The sequence below is a fragment of the Labeo rohita genome, chromosome 6 (genome assembly GCF_022985175.1).
Source record: "Labeo rohita strain BAU-BD-2019 chromosome 6, IGBB_LRoh.1.0, whole genome shotgun sequence".
In the NCBI taxonomy this organism is placed as follows: domain Eukaryota; kingdom Metazoa; phylum Chordata; class Actinopteri; order Cypriniformes; family Cyprinidae; genus Labeo; species Labeo rohita.
This window is the reverse complement of record NC_066874.1, coordinates 28,459,524-28,480,830: the sequence shown is the minus strand read 5'-3', so window position 1 is coordinate 28,480,830 and position 21,307 is coordinate 28,459,524. Positions and strand designations below refer to the sequence as shown.

Below are 21,307 nucleotides of genomic sequence, written 5' to 3'. Positions count from 1 at the left end.
GGACGATTTTGAAGTTGGAGAAGAAAATGAGATGGGAGTTTTTCGACATACCCTAACTGTCTTGAACCAGAATTCACAGAGTTCTCACAGAGCTAGGCAAGACGAGCGTTTAAGGTTAAGAAGTATGTAAATTGTAATTTCTTTTAGAAAATAACTGGCCGTTTTGCTAGATAAGAGCCTTTTTCCTCAGTTGGGATCGTTTTGAGCCCTTTGAAGCTGCATTTAAACTGCATTTTGGAAGTTCAAACTCGTGGGCACCATTGAAGTCCACTATATGGAGAGAAATCCTGAAATGTTTTCCTCAAAAAACATTTTTTTTTTTTTTACGACTGAAGAAAAGACATGCACAGTGGATGTCAAGGGGTTGAGTAAATTATCTGTAAATTTTTGCTCTGGAAGTGAACTTCTTTAACGTATTCCTCTAATGTGTCACTTGCCGTTTTCTCTTAATTTTTCTTAATTGCTGATATTTACATTTAAAGCCATTATTGGTCAATTCCGATATCGGTTTCATAATATCATGCATCCCTACTAGCAATCCCCACATGAGTGCTGTACTGTAACTCAACATAAACTACTGCTTAGAACTTTTTTTTTTTACATTTAGCAACTATTTGGTCTCTCTGTCTGTACATGTGACCACTTTTCCCCTTTTTTTCCTGATGCAATTTGTCCGTGCTCGGGCATATGCTGTTATAATTTTCTACTCTCTCCCACGTGACACGACAAATAATGTTGCTATTTTTGTGACAGATGCGCCTGCAGTTCTGGCACCGGCAATATGATCTTTTCAGAACTCGGTTCAGTACCATGTGTTGCTTTAGAAAAATGACATATCGAAGTGCTAATTGTCAGGTCTCTTTAATTGCCGAGACATACTGCTAATTGCCTGTCAACATAATGTGACCCACCTTTGCAGCTGCATTTGTGAATTACTTCATAATTAAACTTCTTTCATTCAGTTCATAAATGCAGATGTATGTAAAAGCAGTTGTTAAACGTAATTAGATTTACTTAAGAAGACAAAAAAGCTCTATATGCAGAGCTAGGTGTGGATTCGGCTGAGGAAAGAGCTCGGGAACTGACTGTACAGCTTGCAAGGTGAGATTTGATTATGGTTTATTTAAAATGTGCGTGTGTGTGGAGGTATTTTTCAAAAGGGACAGATAATATGCCACACTGCAGGGTCTCCCCCAGGAGGTACGGGCACGCATCATTACTCATATTTTTCCTCTCATATTCTGCCAGGTTTTCATTTTCTTCTGCCAGTATTCTCTCATTCCCTCCCTCTCTCTCTGGCTCCCCTATCTATCTCTTTTCCTCCCCTTTCCTCTCGCTATATCTGAGCAAATATTCACTTTGTGCTAAAAAGAGAGTATCTGTGTTTGACAGCCTTCGTCGTCCCAGCATGCTGTTATTACAGGAGCAGTTTACGTATTTTGTTTACACGAACGCTTCAACATTTAAGGGTGAATTCTGGGTCATTTCGCTTCCATTTTTAACCGCATAATAGTTTGTAACTTGGAAATTTGGGATTATGATCCAGCTAAGGATTTTAATAGTCGTTCCCAGTCATTTATATGATGCAAATGCGGCACCATGACAGCTTGTTGTGGTTGGATGCTAAAAGAAGTCGGATTGACGTTCCTCAGCATCATTTTTCTGTGTCCCTGGCAACCCTCTGTGATTGATGGGTCAAGATGGCCAACCTAGATGGTTATGCAAGACGAGCCCTCATAATTTGCAATGATAAATCGCTAAGACAGGAACCAATTTGTGTGAGAAATCCGGCTCCTGTATCATCCTCGAAGCTTTTTGTGGCAAAGTGCCTGTCCTTACTGGAAAAACAGGTTTTATTAAGAATTCAAATGAGATAGGATCTGTTTAACATAATGGAATATAGCGCAACAGAAGGAGATGCTTAGGATGATCTCAGATGTTCTTTGGTTACTCAGAGAAAGGAGCACGTAGAGCATCCAAAAGAGGATTTGTACTCGGGGCTGTTTATACGTGGAGTGAAGTGGATAAATGTTTGGAGAAAAGATGCAGCAGTAGAACAGTTTTTTTCTTTTTGTAAATTAGATTGCATCCTGTTCTCTTTTCTGAAAAATGAACTATCATACATTTTTTCCATGGTTTACAGAAGATACTGACTAAAAAGTCATTCAGTCCAAGAACTGCTTATATACAAAAAATCTCAGCATATTTAAAACCAAAATCATTAGATGACATTAAAAGAGTCTATTTAGGGATCACAGTGCAGCCCTAAAATACTAAATAATTGTAATTTAAAATCTTTAACAATCTTTGCCACAATCTGTCAAACCACTAGGTTTTACTTATATGTCAGCAAGAAGTTTTGAATTATTTTAAATAAAATAAAATTTGTATGATCTCTTTTTCTTTTATATACTTTTAAAAAAGTACAGGTCTGAATAATTATGTTGTTTATTTCTTACAAAAATGTATTTGCTACGCAGAATGACAATACAATATTTCAGTCATATTTTGACATTTTATTTTCACAAAATTTTCTATATATATATTTTTTTTCATTTTAAAATGGGTGTGAAAATAACATTTTGATAAATAAAAACTCCTGGAAATACTGTATCAGCAAATATTCACCATTTTACAGGACAGAATAAGTATTTTAGTTTAGTTTAAAATGGGGTGAAAATAAAATTGTATTTAATAAAGAAATTCTTCTTACTATATTAGCAAATATCCGCAATTTACAGGTCAGAATAAGTATATCATTTCATTTTTACATAAATATATTTGCTACAAAGAATGATGATTGAACATTATTTCAATCATATTTTAACATTTTTTTTACTAAATTGTAATATATTTTAGCAAGCATCCAGTAATATTTATTTTATTTTATTTTATTTTATTTTATTTTATTTTATTTTAACATAGGGGTATAAATACAATTTTAATAAATAAAAACCTGGAAAGTTTTCTTACTATATTAGCAAATATTCACAGTTTACAGGTGAGAATAAGTATGTACAATAAGTACATTTAATTTTTACATTATTTTTTTTTAACATAAATACTGTATATTTGTTACACTGAATGACAATGAAACATTATATTATTTTTACAAAATTGTACAAATATTTTAGCAAACATCCAGTAACTTTTTATTTTATTTTATTTTATTTTGATTTTTATTGACATGGGAGTGAAAATAAAATGTAAAAAATAAAAACTCCTGGGAATTCTTCTTACTATATTAGCAAATATCCACAATTTAGTGAACGTGAAATGCGAGTTGCATCATCACTGTCTGAGCTTTTCAAGGTAAATTAAAGTGTCTTCTTTTATTTTATGGTTTTATGTAGCAAATAATTAAATAACTTTAAAAGTTATTTGTAGCATTAAAAGCAAATTTCAGTACCTTAAGCAAAAGATTTGTTAAGCCTGTTTTTTTTCTCAAGTCATTGTTATTTTCATAATGTTATAAGCAGCATTTGAGATGGACTTGAATTGAAAATGTGGTTTATGAACACGTAAACACTTTTTTGTGCAAAATGATTGACGGGCAAAAAGTCTTTCTGTTTGTGTGAATTTACAGGTTTTAACATCTTTCTCCTTTCTATGGCCGTTATCATCTGCAGCCACAAAAGTGCTAGGAAAAAGCTCCGATTGGCATTTGAGTTTAGGCAGTTACGTGCAGCCTGACAGGCTAAGAAAAATCTAAGGTTACCCTCCCTGCCAACATGAGAGTTTTGTAATCGTGACCCTGCGTGAGGAGGGGTTTGTTTGGTGAAACTTTCCTCCCCACCCATAACATTGCCTCTGCATACAATGGAAGTGATCATATCTCTCTGTCTGAACAGGAGGAGAGGAAATGAACACATTGGAGGGTGGACTGTTGAACATGCAGCTACATGCTAGATAGTTATCTTCCAAAAAAAAAAAAACCCAGATAATTATTGACCTTTTAATTTTAATTCACAGTTAAGTTTCTTGTAGTTTTTCTTGTGCGTAATCCTTCTCAAGGCGCCCGTGGCTACAGCCATATATCCTCAGCTATTCATAATTTATGATGCGCTCACCGGAATAATAGAAGAATACATAAGAATATATTATTTATTATAGACGCTATGAAAATCACTGCTCCTGTTTACTTCCAAATACTTTTTTTTTACAGTTTTTGCCATAAGAAGTCATCATGTGAGAGGGCTTTTTTATCACAAGATCCATAAAAAAAAAATTATTAAGATCTTAGGAGTTGTAAGATATGTATATGAAATTAAAACAGAATGTTCCAAACCATTAAACATCTTGGCACAGAAACCCAAACTTTCATATTTCTAGTCTCCTAAATAAAGTTTCAGAGGGTGTGGAACAACAGTTCACTTGAACTCTCCGTATAAGTACTCAGAACAGGAAAGCACTTTTTTTACGTAGCAAAGTACCTTAAGATGGAGGCTGATAATACTACAGGCGGACCCTGTTTTGTCTGGTACGCCACTCGCTAGCTAATTAGACGCAAATAGACATTTGATTTATCATTTCCTTGCTTGTCCTGTTTCACCACGCAAGTGGAACACAGCCGAAATACTTCAGAAGAATGGGTCAAAGATTAGTGTTCTAGAACATGCCATTCTTTATAAAAGGAAGCTTTTAGACGCATTATGTATGAGTATAATATGCCTCACATCTCAAGAGCGAACACTGAAGTACTGTTCAACAGTTGGCGGCTGTATGATTTTTTTTTTTTAAAGAAATCTCTTTTGCTGTCTAAGGCTGCATTTATTGATCAAAAATTAGTAAATATTATTAGAATTTAAAAGAACTGTTTTCTGTTTTAATATATTTTAAAACAAACAGAATTGTGGAATCCGTTCATAAAAATGGAATTTACGCAAAATGTCATGAAATTTGCCAGATTTTGGATAAATAAATCAAAAGTAGATCAGTACACTGTCTCTGTGTGAATGAATGGCGCAGAAGCGCAGTTTTGTTTACTACACATATATTAAAGCGTGTGTGACGCTCGCTATATTTTTTAGCTATTTTTTTAAGAGTCACTTCGTGAGCATTTTACCATTTTGTTTGAGAAAAACTATCATCATATTAAATACAAACAGAAACTTAAATGTCTTCTTAGCAACCTGTCAAAACAGAAGTTTGGTTTATCTTGATAAATATATTACTTAATGTAACGATAGTACTACTAATAATAATACAATGATTAAAACATTCTTTTTTTTTTTAAATATTTAACAGAAAATTACTTACCAGATTTTTTTTTTTACCAGAAAAATGTAAATGCGTAAATGTAAATAAATAAGTTTTTTTTTTTTTTTTTTTAATAAAATCAGTTAGACATGCTTTTGATTATTAAAATTAAATTAATTAAATGAAACCCAGAAAATTCATGGAAAACACAAATTTTGGTAAAAATAAAACTGAATTTGAACTTTTAATAAATTGCTAAATAAAAGACATATGTTTTAATTTTTTTTTAACCGTTAAAATAGAATCTAGAATGCATGCATAAACGCTATCATCATATCATATACAAACAGAAACAAAAAGGTGTTCTCAGCAGCCTGTCAAAATAAAAGTTTGGTTTAACTTGAGAAATATATTACTTAATGTAATGATACATGTACTAGTAGTACTACTACTAATAATAAAATTATTAAAACATAGTTTTACTATATTTACCAGGAAAATGCCTTACCAGAATTTATTTGCCAGGAAAATGTAAATACACAACACAGTATTTCTGAAAATAAATAAGTAAATAAATAAAGAAATATCCATATATTTTTTATATAAAATCAATTAATTAGACATGCTTTTGATTATTAAAATGAAATGAAACCATTAACATTTGGTAAAAATAAAACTGAATTTAAGGGAAAAAAATTCATAGGGCCTTAATTTTTGTTAAACTTTTAATAAATTGCTCTTATGATTTCTTTTTGATTTTTTTTTTGTTATTATTATTACTATTTAATCATTAAAATAGAGTCTTAAAAAAATTACAACGGAAAACCCTAATCCGGAAAAATTAAAACAGAAAAAACTGAATTAAAAAAAAAAAAATTAAAACCGAATTTGGGAAAAAAAATAAAACTGATTTCATTAGACCATTTACTGGGCATTAATTTTTGAGGGATTTTTTCTTTGTCCAAAAAAGAACCTGTATCAGATTTAGTACCACATATGGAAGTGGCACAGATCGGAATTAGATTCCACTGTCATTTGTAGAGTCTTGAGGTCTAGTTTGGGTTGATTGTTTGGTTTGCTTGTGTGCGTATGTGTTCTAGACTCATTATCGTAGGCAAAATACTGTTAATCCTAGTACACATTCCAAAGGAAGTGGGTGGAGATGGTGAGATAAAGGGTGTAATTCAGTCTGAAAGGTATCAATTAATGAGTTCAGTTATATCTCACCAAACAGCGGCAAAACCCATTTTCCTGTTACACTTTTTTTTTTTTACTCTAATAAAGGTTACATAATGTTTGAAAATGATTTAGCCACAAAGCTTTAAGTATGAAAAGGCTTCTGCATTCAAAGCTGGTTCTTTAAGCTAAAATAATATGCTAATGATGTGAATGTTTTTCGGATAAGCCTATATTGTAGATGTTTCTACGCAGTTTATATCATATCAGAGTCTGTGTGAGGTTTTAGTCTCTAGATCTAGCTCACTTTACTTTTCCTGTTTACTTTACTACATCTTTCCAATAATTCATTCCTTTTTTATTGCTTTGAGATTGTATTAATTTATGAGAAGGGCCTTCAGTTTTAACCTTAGAATAACAAATATGAAATTTGCCAGTTTGTGTTTAAATGCTGGTAAATAAGTGTTTTTCTGTCAATTTTCTCTGACTGAACAGCTCAGAGTAGTTAAAACTACGATCCTCTTTCAAACAATTATGACAAGAAAAGAGGCATTATTGTGCATTTTCTATTTCTTTGTATTGCTGAAGACGTTTTGAGGTAAATGTGAGAAAATTAAAGAAAATTGGTCTGGTTACAAAGGTTGTCATAATGCATCCAAACAACAATTGTAATATAACTCTTTAAGATGCAAAGTATATTATATCTGCATAAATTGTGTTTCGAATAACTAGAGTTATGTTGATATTTGTAGAGTCCATCAGACTGATTAAAACATTTAAACTGAATCATTATTTGCACTCACGCTGCTCCAAACACACATGCCTTTCTTTTATCCGTGAAATACAAAAGGAGAAATTTTGCTTTCTCAACAAGGATGCAAAAGCATGGAAGTATCATAAAATACAATTCATGAGTTATACATAAGTGTTCTGAAGCCGTGGGATAGATTTGCGTGACAAATGGGCTAATGTGTGCTAACTTTCTTCAGCCGGATCATTGAGTCAATGAGTTGAACTTAAGAACTGGATCAGTCCAATTCACGAATCATTTCACATAAGTCCAGAAGACTTATAGCTTTTGAGTCGTATTGACTACTCGTGATACTATTCAGAAACGTTTTTATGTTTCAGAGAGGAAAAACTCTACATGCTTGAAATAATAGCAGCATTTTTGTTTTTGTTTGAACTAATCCTTTAAGACAGATTGTTTATTCCTTCTCATTTCTCTTTGAATTAAGAACATTTAGCATATACTTTCCATAAATATTAATACGTCTAGTTCTAGTCTTCTATTTGAATATGCATATCTATAATCTGCTCACAAAGACGCTTTCTGAATTCCTCATTTCCCATGACTAGCATGTTTAATTCTTTTTGAAGCGTAACAATCATTTGCTTGTTCATTTATGAGTCACTCCTGCAGTGAAGCTCATAGTCTTTCGAACAACAAGCCTCTTTTGCCAAAGTATCGGTGACCGAATCTGCATAATTTGCATCTCACTGATTTGTAACTTTGCCGGGGCTATATTTAGACCCGATCCCTCCTGTTTTTCGCATCACTTGCAGCTATCAGTGACCCTGGAAAAGTGGCAATAACCGCAGGTCTCCTGTCCAAACCCCAACCAGCTTCACTGTCACTATCAATCGCATCAGCGTCGCATGTTTGTTTCCTGTCGACCGTGCGCGGTCTACAGACCACAGAGGGTTAGATTGAACACGACTGGTGAGCGGAGCCGTGCCAAAAAGTGTGACGGCTGCCAAAGTGTGCGCTACGTGTCCCATTTTCTCAGGGGGGACAAAACAGACATGACAAGGCAATCTCCACACAGTCAGCGTTCCCGTGGCAACACCGGTCAGGTTATTTATCTGCAAGGTTAATGGGATTACGGCTGGTAACAAAGATAGTGGATTGAGACAAACATGTGCCCGTCGGACTGAAGGGAATGTGACAGAGAGTGGTAGCTGTTGAGCTAAATGACTCAGCTAGCCCCAACAGATGGTGCTCAATACATACACGAGTCATAAAACTGTTTTATGGCCGGTGTTCCTGGTTTTTCCCTCCAAAAGAGATCTGAATGTGGCACCGCATATTTGGAAGCATTTGCATCATCTTGCCTGCGCATGTTTTACTCACAGTTGATTTCGATTTTCATTTCTTTGTTCTACTCCTGTTACGTAACGATCTAAATATGTGCCAGAAAGTTCCATTTTTGTCTCATCTGTCCATGGAACATTGTTCCAGATGTACATCTAGGTATTCATTGGCAAGCTCATAAAAGATAAAATGATTTAAACGTCAGATGTAAAATTCACTTTTACATAGTGTTTGCATATAAAAGTGTAAACAGTATATGGACTCAACCACCCTACAATGATAAAAATCTGTGCACTAAAAAACTAGTCTGAATTATCAAGCTGTTTTGATTTTCTGAGCAGTATGATGTCATATTGCTCAAGCCCCGCCCACGGCTGCTGCCTATGATGTAGTGACGACAATGTCTCGTAAGCAGTGCAGGTGTTTTGTAGTTGGATGTCAAAGTGAACATAAGAGTTTTAATTTTCTCCCAACATCAGAGCCACTGGGGACGCAGTGGATTAGTTTTGTTTTAATGGTAATGTGTCGCCGAATGCACAAAAAAATGGAAGAAAGGGGCGGGTGAGTATAGCTTATTATCATTTAAAGAGGCATGCACCAAAACTTGTTTTTAACAAGTTGAAAAGAGGGTTGTTTTAGATAACTTTACATAAAAGTATGTTACAGACATTTCATGCAAACCCTATAGAACCAAACTAACTTGTGGAAAATGGGCATCCAATGTCCCTGTTAACAAGAAAAATACCAGAAAACATTAAGGCATTGGCAGCAATTTTTTCCCCTTATTTGAGTCTAATTAAATTTAGCTATGTTTATGATCAACAGGATTAAATATATATTCATTAATCTACCAAAATAAGAGGACATCTGAGGGACTCGTGTTACAGAAGGTTAAAAACGCTCACTGATGCTTCAGAAAGAAACACAATGCATTAAGAGCCGGGGAGTGAAAACTTTTTGAATTTCAAGATTAAGGTAAATTTAGCTTATTTTGTCTTCTGGGAAACATGTAAGTATCTTCTGTATATATCTTCTGAAGGGCAGTACTAAATGAAAAAAATATATAAATTTAGACAAAATAAGACAATCTTTATTCTGTGCAAAAGTTTTCACACCCCTGGCTTTTAATGCATAGTTTTTCCTTTTGAAGCATCTGAAGTCCATCAGTGTGGAAAGATTAATCTCAAAATCATACAGTCATTGTTGGAAAGGGTTCAAATACACAAAAATGCTGAAAAACCAAACACTTTGTTGAACCTTGGAGGATTTTACTGAAGAACAGTGGGCAGGACAAACAAGGGACTCAACTATCACTAAACAAAAAAAACCCCCACAGCATTCAGGTAACAACACAATAAGAATTAAGTGTATGTAAACTTTTGAACAGGGTTATTTTTATAAATTCATCTATTAATTTCTCCTGTGGACTGTAAATATCTTTTATGTGAAATAAAAAATCTTATTCAGGTCAGTACTAAATAAAAAATAACATGCATTTTGTATGATTCCTCTTATTTTGTTAAAAAAAATTACATTTTGCAAATTCCGCAAGGTATATGTAAACTTTTGTGTGTGTGTGTGTCTGTGTGTGTATATATATATAATGTATGTGTGTTCTTATTTTTTACTGAAAAACAAGATGAAACTAACTACTGATTTATAATGTTCTTATGCTGTGGACTTTGACGTTTCAAAAGAAAAAAACAAACAATTTCCTTTGCTCCTAGAAACAACACTTGCAGCTTCATGTTTATGTAATGTTAGACTTTTGAACACAGACGTTGTCGCTGTCATCTTGTGTTCGTAGTCACTTTTTAGGGATCTAACAGAGTGCCCTTGCACCTATCTTTACAGGGAGCCCACTGCTAGAAAAAACAGCTAAATGTCTCCTGAAATTGAATGGAAATTTCCGCTAGAGCAAAGTGCATGTAACCCAAATTTTTTTTTCTTCCTCCTTTTCTCGCAATATGGCAGGTCAAATCAAACCCACCTGAATTCCAATTACTGTCTTTTCAAGAGCCCATTATCACAGATATGCACTTACTTTTTCCATCAGCGATTTGATATTTAGAAGCGTTTGCTAAGGCAAGCATTATTATCCTCACTAGGGCCAGAATATTATAGGGACATATTTTTGCCTAGGACTGTCCTAGCAACAACACAGAATACCCTAGCAACCGCACGAGTGACATTTTGCAACGATTTTCTTTTAAAGATCTAGTCGTCTAACTTATTTAGTGTGAGGCTTGTTAAATCAGACTTAGATGATGATCAGATGTCATTTTACAAGATTATACATGAACATCCAGATTTTCTTGCATTTGTAAATGTGTTTTTGATATTGAATTTGCATCTAGGGCCTTTATTAGAATTTTTACACTATCGAGTCCCTCATTCCCTTCATTCATTCATAAATTCAAGCCTTAGGGCAACACAAACAGCATAATATTCCAAGATGTGCTTTTATGGCAACTTCTGTCATCAATAAAATAAGTTACATATAACCGCTTCCTGTTTTAATCCCCAGTTGTTTACAGTTGAAGTTTGATTAAAAATAAATCAGATGATGATGATATAGTTGTGTATCTCTTCGCATTGCCAGGCCTGAGATAGACAGGGAAAAAATGTTGTTTCGTTCTCATTATCATTATCTCGCTCCTCCTGTCTCTTTCTGGGAATCAGATCACGCAGAATTAATCCAATTAGTGTCTCTGTTAATTAGCCTGCTATTCCAAGACTGAGATATAAATTAGAGCTTTCAAATTGTTTGGTGAGATTGTTCTGAACACTAATTAAAATGCAGTGCGAATTATATGAATTGGCAGGACATAAAAGATGAGTTATTTCCTGGCCGCACGAAAGAAAGAAGTTGGGAAAGTAGTCAGATTTAACACACAGCTGCAAGATTTCAAGTACTTCAAGTCACCTATTGAATCAGAAGCTGTCTTTTATGTAGATGAGGCTGTTATAGGTTTATTGATATTTCTGTTATATACAGAAAGGCCATGAGGAGAGTAATGGCTGATAAACGGTGATATATCTGTAAAGGATGATGAGTCGTACAACATGTAATTATCCAAGTCAATTTATTCTGCTATAACTTTTATATATTGTTGCATAAAACTGGTTTATAAAGAAATGTGTGCATTTAACGGGGTGATGGACGTCAACAGCCGCAATGCCGTGCTATGTGAAGTGCTTTGCATGGACTACTCATACCTATTAGTGAAGTTTATTTGATGCAAATTCACATTTAAATTCAGGCAAATCTTAAACTGGTGGAGCACCAATAAAAATGAAAGTATTGCAGCATAATTGCATCTCTCAGGGAACTGTTTGAAAATACACATATGTAGTGCACACGTCTCACACCGCCTTGATGTTGGAGTGTCAATGAAAAATTCAAAAGGCCTTCAAGGCATATAATATCATCTTATGATCCATACCGATGCCCTTAAATGCTCTGAAATGTATTCCAGCAGAAATTCTCAACAATCAGTGAAAGGTAATGAAGCCATCAGAGTGTAATTCATTCATTTACTCTGAGAGAGCGAGTAAAAAAAAGCATCATGAAAGTCTCTTTCGTAGCTCTCGAATGTCATTCACACTTATGCATATTCAAACAGAGGTGAAGGGTATTTTTTTTTCAGTTAATAACTTAATATTTCATTCTGTTTCTCGCTTTAATTATACTCTACCGTTCATAAGTTTGAGGTTGAGGTGTTTTAAAGAATAATTTACTCCGCCCTGTGTTATCCAAGACATTCATGTCTTTCTTTCTTTATTTAAGAAGAAATTAAGGTTTTGAGGAAAACATTCCAGAATTTTTCACCTTATAAGTGAACTTTAATGGGGATAAACAGGCTGAAGGTCAGAACTGCAGTTTCAATGCAGATTCAAAGGGCTCTACATGATCCCAGTTGGGGAATAAGGGTCTTATCTAGCAAAAAAAAACTGTAACTTTCTTTAAAAAATACAGATTTATATACTTTTTAACCACAAATGCTCATCTTGCTCTAGCTTGACTTCACGCATTACGTAGTCATGTTGGAAAGATCACGCAAGATGTAGGCAGAGGAACCGACCCAGTGTTTAGAAAGCGAACATGCAAAGAAAGTCAAATGCTCTTTACAAAAAAAGGTAAAACAACGATGTTGGGTAATTTTGAAAAATTAGAGAATTTTTGAGAAAATGAGACCTGGAGTACACAGATGAAGAACTAACCACACGTGACCTTTCCAACATCAGCAAGTCCTAGACGTGCATTTGTGTTTAAAAGTATATAGATTTGTAATTTTTTTTAGAAAATGAACGATCATTTTGCTAGAATAGACCCTTATTCCTTGGTTGGGATTGTGTAGAGCCCTTTAAAGCTGCATTGAAATTGCTATTTCGGACCTTCAACCCACTGGCTCCTATTGCAGCCCACTATATAGAGAAAAATCGTGGAATGTTTTTCTCAAAAACCTTCATTTCTTTTTCGACTGAAGAAAGACTTGAATATCTTGGATGACATGGGGAAGAGTAAATTATCAGGAAATTTTAATTCTTGAGTTAAACAAATGCTTTGATGTTTTTGAAATTTGGTCTCCTACCAAGGCTGCAATTTAAAATAACTGTTTGATTTTCATATATTTAAAACCTTAATTCCTGTGATGCAAAGCTGAATTTTCAGCAGCGATTACTTCAGTTTTTAATGTCACATGATCCTTGAGAAATTGATTTAATATGCTGATTAGGTGCTCAAGAAACATTTGTTTTAATCAGTGTTGGAAACTCAATATTTTTCCGGATTCTCTGGTGAATAGAAAATAGAAAGTTCAAAAGCAAAAGTGCACATAGCACTGATTTGAAATTAAAATCTTTCGTAAAGTTAAAAATATCACTTTTGATAAAGTTAAAGAAGTTCACTTCCAAAACAGAAATGTACAGATAATTTGCTCACCCCCTTGGCATCCAAGATGTTCATGTCTTTCTTTCTTCAGTCATAAAGAAATTATGTTTCTTGAGGAAAACATTTCAGGAATGTTCTCCATATAGTGGACTTCTATGGTGCCCGCGAGTTTGAACTTCCAAAATGCAGTTTAAATGCAGCTTCAAAGGGCTCTAAAGCTGAGGAAGAAGGGTTTTATCTAGCAAAACGATTGGTTATTTTCTAAAAAAAGCTCTGCGATGTGCATGCATAGTCTGCGTAATCCAGGTCAATACAGTTAGGGTAGGTTGAAAATCTAATTTTTTCCTCCATCTCGTCCTACATCGCTGTTTTATCGGGAGTTTTTTGACCTCCCCTTAATGTATTGAACAGGATTACACAGACTACGCATGCACATCGCAGAGCTAGACAAGACAAGCATTTGAGGTTAAAACATATATAAACTGTACATTTTCTTAGAAAATAACCTATTGTTTCACTAGATAAGAACCTTTTTCTTTGGCTGAGATTGTTTAGAGTCATTTGAAGCTGCATTTAAACTGCATTTTGGAAGTTCAAAGTCACGGGCACCATAGAAGTCCACTATATGGAGAACATTTCTAAAATGTTTTCCTCAAGAAATATCATTTCTTTATGACTGAGGAAAGAAAGATGTGAACATCTTGGATGACAAGGGAGTGAGTAAATTATCTGTACATTTCTGTTCTGGAAGTGAACTTCTCCTTTAATGCATCCTTGCTGAATAAAAGTATTCTTTTCTTTCATTCTTTTCTAACCCAAAACTTCTGAAATGTTGTTTCCGACATCTTTTGTGTTCTGTGGAAGAAAATTATATGGGTTTGCAACAACATGAGAGTAAATAAAGACGTACTCTTTCTTTAAAGGAATTGTTTGGGCAAAAACTATTCAGACTTCTATGACTTGCTTCTTCTGTGCAGCACAAAATAAGATATTTTAAAGAATTTTTCAACTGTTTTGTCTGCGTAATGAATATTATAACAGTAAGGGTGAGCGAATGATGACAGAATTTTAATTTTGGGTAAACTATCCATGTAAGTCTCATTAATTATCTTGTCATCTCGTCTAATGTTTTTTCTCAGTCTGTGAAGAGTTGATAGGTTTCCTCTCTGTGTTGCTGAAAATTAGTTGCGTTTGAGAGAGCAAGACACGACAAAAACTGTCAGCTATCACCTTCCTTCAACACATCTCTCAGTGCAATGCGATGAAAGCTGTTGCATCTTGCAGCTCGTGAGCCACGTCGTCTGAGGTGACCGGTCGTCAGATACGTGTACGGTCCTTAAGGACGAACGAAGTGTTGAAGTGACGGAGACACTGAGCGACTTTTGAAAGACAGCAGGGTGGATGTAGTGTCACTGTCACAGTTGAAGCCGCCGGCAGAGCCAATTGTTTAGTCTGTGACACGGAGAGATTAAATGGTTCAATGAAGATTTGTGGACTGTCAGTTGGACGGACGTGGACGGCGTGCAGGAAATACGGTGGGCCGATAGCTTAGGATGAGAACTGCGTCTTGGTCTTCTCACAAAGGAACCCGGATGCCTAATTAATTAGGAGATCAGAAAGCGGAGGGAATTTGTCTCAGCTTTGCGCAGGTGTTTTAAATCTATTTCAGAGAAGACGGTGACCTGCATTGCTGTGGGGAGCTTATGTCAAAGCAGACTGAATCTGGAGGAGAGATTGAGTATTCCAGGTGAAGTGTCTTTGTGCAGATATCCAACCCCTGCTGGGACAAAAACCGACAGCTGGTTCGGGCACACTGTGCCAGCACTTAACAAATCAGAATAGAGGAGTCTGGCCCAAGGAGAAATCAATAGGGAGGCGAAAAAGGGTAATCCAGCATCCATCTAAGAATCATATTAGCACCGAGACTGTACGACTGGGTGGAAAAAACAAGCGTCTGACTGTCGTCTGTGCTGCCAGCCTAAAAGCATAGACGCAGAACCCTGAGGAGATGCAGTGAAAGCCAGGATAACCCTCAGGATGTGTTTAATTGGCTTCTGAAGTTGGAGTAAAAAACAGCGTCAGATTGTAGCGTCAATTCATCATTTTGGACTTGGATGGCCGTGTTGTCTGAATGCAAATATATGCGGCAGCTGAAAAACTAGTTGGTTTTTCGTCGACGGAAAATTGATGTCAATTAGCAGAGCTCCGAGGAGATTTCTTCACCGTAGTGGAGGGCCAAGAACTTTGGAATGACCTACTTGTCCCCTCATTAATTGGGTAAGAGGAGTAACCTTTCCTTAAAAGAGGAGAACCGTGACTTCTTCTGTCCCAATGGAAAGTGATCTGACCTTAATCTGTCAGATGGAAAAGAGAGCTCCCCCATTCTCTCGTGGGCTCAGTGTTCCTGTTCCAGAGACCTAGGTGCTGGGTTGAAACTGGTCAGGACATCTCAGGCCATTGCTTGGCCTATTCCTTGGTCCATTGCTTAGTTTAATTTTATTTTATTTTATTTGCATTATTTTTTTGTGAGTCATTGAACCAATTATTATGAACCTATTATTTTATTTTATTTTTTTATATTTTATTTTGTTTTGTTTTGTTTTGTTTTGTTTAAAAGCATTGATTCATTCAGAAATGCAACAAGTTATTGTCAATGAGCGAGTCATTGAATCATTCACTAAACCAATTATAATGCACCTATTTATTTTGTTTTATTTTATTTTAATTTTATATTTTGTGCATTAGAATTTATTTTACTGTACTTTATTTGTATTTATCATTATAATTTATTTATCTTGTGCTTGGTCCACTAGCAGTCTACCAATATTTTATTTTATTTTATTTTATTTATGTGCATTATAATTTATTTATCTGTACATTTAGGCATTATTTAGTGAATCTTTCTGTGGCTGTCTTTATGAGTGAATCATTACGTCATTCAGGCAACCAAATCACTTTGTTCAAAAGCATTGATTCATTCAGGTGCACAGCAAGTGATTGTCAATGAGTCAGTCATTGAATCATTCACTGAACCAATTAGTTAAAAAACACTGATACTTTCAGGGAGGAAGGCTGTGCTGGGTTGCTCGGAGATACTACTTTGACTCAATAGTTGATTTTACTTTGAATTTGTTTGGAACTATTTTTGTTAATGAATACTGATGTGTAAAATATCGGTATGTAAAATTTATGGCAACTCCATACTGACTTCTTGTTTTTTGTTTTACTTTGTAAAAAGTAGTGTGGACTACTAAAGCTTTTGTTGTAGATCAGTTTCTGTTTGACAGTGTTTGATTTGTTTAATTGGTGTGAAAACAGATTTCCGTACTCTGCTGTCCACCAAAGACCCACGCCAGTCATACAAGCCAAACTCTATCAATGGACTCGTGTCTCAGAATATCATCCGGATGTCATAAAGTCTATTGACAGGGAAAATAAGCGTGACTGAGCTCAGTTGGGAGTCGACAGACTTTTACTGTAGAAGATTAGAGGCAACATCATTCTTGACACCACGATCAGACCCTCAAGCCCGAGGGCAGATCTGATGTGCTGCCGTCTTTGAACCTCCGGCATAAAATACTTTAGTTATAACTCAACAATTGCTTCAAAACGCAAGCTCATTTTTAACTATGCATTTGATTGACGTGAGGTCAGCGTGTTCACAAGATAGCGTTGCGATGGCAACCGTGCACCTTTTGAACCAATCCCGTGAGGTTTTTCTCTTCTCCTCTCCTCCCACTTTTCACTATCTAGGCTGAAATGAATCTCAGCACGAGCAGTGCTGATGATAAAATTATAGTGGTTAGTTAAATTTCGTACCTTCTTGTACTCAGAGTATTCAGGTTGCCATAGCAAGGTCTGTTTAATCGGACTAGAAAAGCAGGTCCCAAAATTGGAGTGATTTGCTTCAGGCACCCCATAACTGCTCTTCAGAAATTACAATAACATATTGCTGTGTATATTTGTGCTTGCAGGAACCTGAAAAATGCAGATTAAAATGACAGTTTTCGTTAGTAAGGCTAACAATAGATAGCTTGTTAAAGAGAAACACAATTGTTTTTACTGCTCTTAAGAGTCCCATCCAGACAAATAGCTGTTTACCGCAACCCTCCACATGTCACAGATTATTATTCATATACTGTGTGGGAGACTTAATTTGATGCGCAGAGCATTAACCATTAGGAGGCAATTTACATACACCACTATGACATGGACTCTGATACGTCTGCCACCACTGGTAATGAAACCATTCATCAGTTTAGCGCTGCATGTTTGCAGAACATGTGTGCTCATATTTCTCTGTCTTAGACCAACACAGATGGCTGATGAGTATCAAATGATAGCGCAACGACTTTACGACAAGAGGGATTTATGTACAGAAAAAGTTTGCATTGCATTTGTGTTTTGCTAATTCAGATTTACATTGCAAATGTGTACTTTTCCCTCAACTGCTAGACAGAGATGAGTCAATGTTTAGTCAACAGAGGAATAATTTAATTCTGCCCCGGTGTGTGACATGATGCACTCCATATAAAATAGCATTTTGCAAATTCATTTTTGTTTTTTTACAGTTTAAATGATTAGGCATGCTATTTTTATTTATTAAGAGGCCTCATGTTAACCGAGAGAGCACTTGAAACACTTTCACTTTTAAAAAGTAATTTGCCACACCGCAGGACCTTTTAAAATGACCTAGTGAAGGAAAATGTGATTAAGTGTGGAGAAATGCTGTAAAATATATATTGTCCATTGCATATTAATATGAAGCATAAACTAAAATCTCACTCCCATGTCATTCCAAACCTGTAAGAACAGCAGTGCAACTGAAACATTAAAGGTGTAGAAAAGTAGTAAGGATATTGATAAAATAGTCCATGTGACATCAGTGGTTCAAGGGTAATGTTATGAAGCTATTAGAATACTTTTTGTGCTAAAGAAAACAAAAATAACTATTTTAACAAAGTCCTTATGATCGTGTCAGTTGCTGCGTCTTGTGCTAGAAAGAGGAACGAAGGTCTAACGAGTTTGGAACGACATGAGGGTGATTAATTAATGACAGAATTTCATGTTTGAGTAAACCAACCCTTTAAATGAATGGCGCTACATACAGTGCTTTGCGGAAGTATTCATACCCCTTTTTTCATGTTTTGTTATGTTGCTGCCTTATATTAAACTGTTTTAATTCACTTTTTTTTTCCCCACATCAATCTACACTCTATGCAAAATAATGACAAAGCAAAACCAGAATTGTCACAACTTCATACATTCATTAAAAAAAAAAAAACTGAAATAACTACAGTGCAGTTAACAGTTATCTGCCATTCATCGCCTCACCTCTTCACATGTCAAGTGATGAGCAGTGCCTGGTTTCCTTCAAACATGATGCTTGGAATTGAGGTTGATCAGACCAGAGAAATGTGTTTTTTACAGTCTGAGGGTCCTTTAGGTGCTTTTTTGCATGCGTCTTCACTGAGGAGAGAACTGAGTCTTTCCACATCACCGTAAATCCCAGATTGGTGGAGTGTTATATGATCATGGAGCTCAACTAGAGTGACCATCAGGTTCTTGGTCACCATTCTAGCCAAGGTCTCTCTCCATCAATTGCTCAGTTTGGCCAGGAGGCCAGCTCTAGGAAGAGTCATGGTTGTATCAAACAACAATTTACAAATAATTTACTCACCCCCTTGTCATCCAAGATGTTCATGTCTTTCTGTCTCCAGTCTTAAAGAAATTACGGTTTTTGACTTCATTGGTGCTTCATTTAAATGTAGCTTCAAAGGGCTCTAAATGATCCCAGCCGAGGAAGAAGGGTCTTATTTAGCGAAACAGGCTCTAGGATGTGCATCCACGATGCTACGAATTAGTAATGGGTCGTTCTTGAACGATTCGTTCATTTTGAACGAATCTTTAATGTGACTCGGGGAGAACGAGTCGTCTCGGGGAGTGATTCGTTCAGTGGCGCATGCGCAACATCCTATTAGGTTCTGTACTGGAATTAGTTCACCTGTTTCGAGTCTTCGGGTTTTTCGAGTCCTTCTTTCATCTTATGGGGCTGTCACGTGATGAAGAAACGACTCAAACCCGAAAACTTGTCAGATAAGAGGTGAGGTGAGCTAATCATAGACTAAAGGTAAACCCAGGTAAACAATGAATTAATCTTTTCTGTTTCTTATAGCATTATAGTTTTGTCTTTTTTGTAGTGTGATCAACGTTTGTGTAAGTAGTAGATGTGTTAGGGAAGTAACATGTAACATTTTAATTATATTTTGTTAAAATTAATGAAATGACTCGAAAAAAGATTTATTAATTTTGCTGAACAAGACTCAAAGGTCTGAGTCGGGTAAAATGATCCGAACTTCCCATCACTACTACGAATCACGTGTAAGTTCATTGTCTGTATACTGAGTATGGTGAAATACTCCATCTTATTTTCTCCTACAACTTGAGAGGAGGACATTGTTGTACCTTTTTGTTTGGAAACAGCGTTTACAAACTTACTTGGACTTTCTTAGTCTTTGCACGTTTGTAAACACTGGGTCTGTAGTTCCGCCTACGTTCCGCATGACCTTTCAACGTGATTCAACGCGCATCCCACACAAGCTTTTGTGCTTAATAAGTATTAAAAAAATTTCAGAAAAAAAAATGACAGATCATTTCGCTAGATAAGACACTTCTTCCTCGGCTGGGATCGTTTAGAGCCCTTTGAAGCCACATTTAAACTACATTTTGGAAGTTCAAAATCGAGGCACCAATGAAGTCTATTATATGGAGAAAAATCTTGAAATGTTTTCCTCAAAAATCATAATTTCTTTATGACTAAAGAAAGAAAGACATGAACATCTTGGATGACAAGGGGGCGAGTAAATTATTTGTGAATTGTTGTTCTGGAAGTGGACTTCTCCTTTAAGGGTAACAGAGACTACATGCTTCTGTGAACCTTCAGTGAAGCAATATTTTTTCTGAACTCTTCTCCAGATACGTGTTGCTTGATGCAAATCTGTATCTGTGCTCTACAGGCTCTACAAGGTTTTTTTCCTCAGGGCTTGGTTTTTGCTCTTGTATGCTTTTTTAGCTGTTAAGACCTTTTATTAAGAAGTGTGTGCCTTTATAAATCATACCCATTCAATTGAATTTGCCACAGGTTAACTTCACTCGAAGTGCAGTAACATCTACAAGCTATATGAGTGCTCATTTCAACTTTCTCAGATAAGGGTATGAATACTTATGCAATGGAATCATTTAAGTTTTTTATTTTTAATATATTTGCAAAGATGTTAAAAAAAAAACTGTTTTTTGCTTTGCTATTATGGTGTATGGAGTGGAGATTGGTGTGAAAATAAGTTATTTAAAGCAGTTTAACATAAGGCAGCAACATAACAAAATGTGAAAAAAAAAGAATACTATGAATACTTTCGCAAGGCAATGTACATACTTAAAATTGAGTGCTTTTGCCAATGTGTAATTGTGATGCAAATGTAAAGTTTCTTAGTCTCTAATGTTTATTCTTCCGTTTTCTTTCACAGGCATCTACGGACCACGAAGATGGGCCTCTGCTTATCCAGAATGCGGGCAAAGGAATCAGTCTCCGGTGGACATCCCAGATCAAGACACCGAGGTCTCTCAGGAGTGCCAGGAGCTCACTTTGGATGGCTTTGAAACCAAGTCGTCAAACAGGACCACCATGAAGAACACAGGCAAAACAGGTTCGCCAAAGAACTCATTTAATAATACTCGTCTGCTCTCGTTTTGGAACTTTGACCATCATTGCACCCTTGCAGCTTAAGGCTACTTAAATGTTTAAAATATTTCCAAATAATTGCACTATAAGAAACAGAGTTTGCAAGCGTCTCATCATGACAGACAGTTGCATCAGGTCTGAGGGAGTTCGAAAGTCAAAGCCCCGGCAAATAACAGACATGCTCACCGCCTTCACAAAGTTCCTA

At 35.5% G+C, this 21,307-nt stretch overlaps 1 protein-coding gene across 1 annotated transcript in view; it reads left to right on the top strand.

Moving 5' to 3' along the window:
- The window catches only part of ca16b (carbonic anhydrase XVI b), a 110,763-nt gene that overhangs the window by 34,939 nt on the left and 54,517 nt on the right, over nt 1–21,307 (top strand). The window contains 1 exon segment of the mRNA XM_051112476.1: nt 20,888–21,067. Coding sequence (XP_050968433.1) covers nt 20,888–21,067 — 180 coding nt within the window.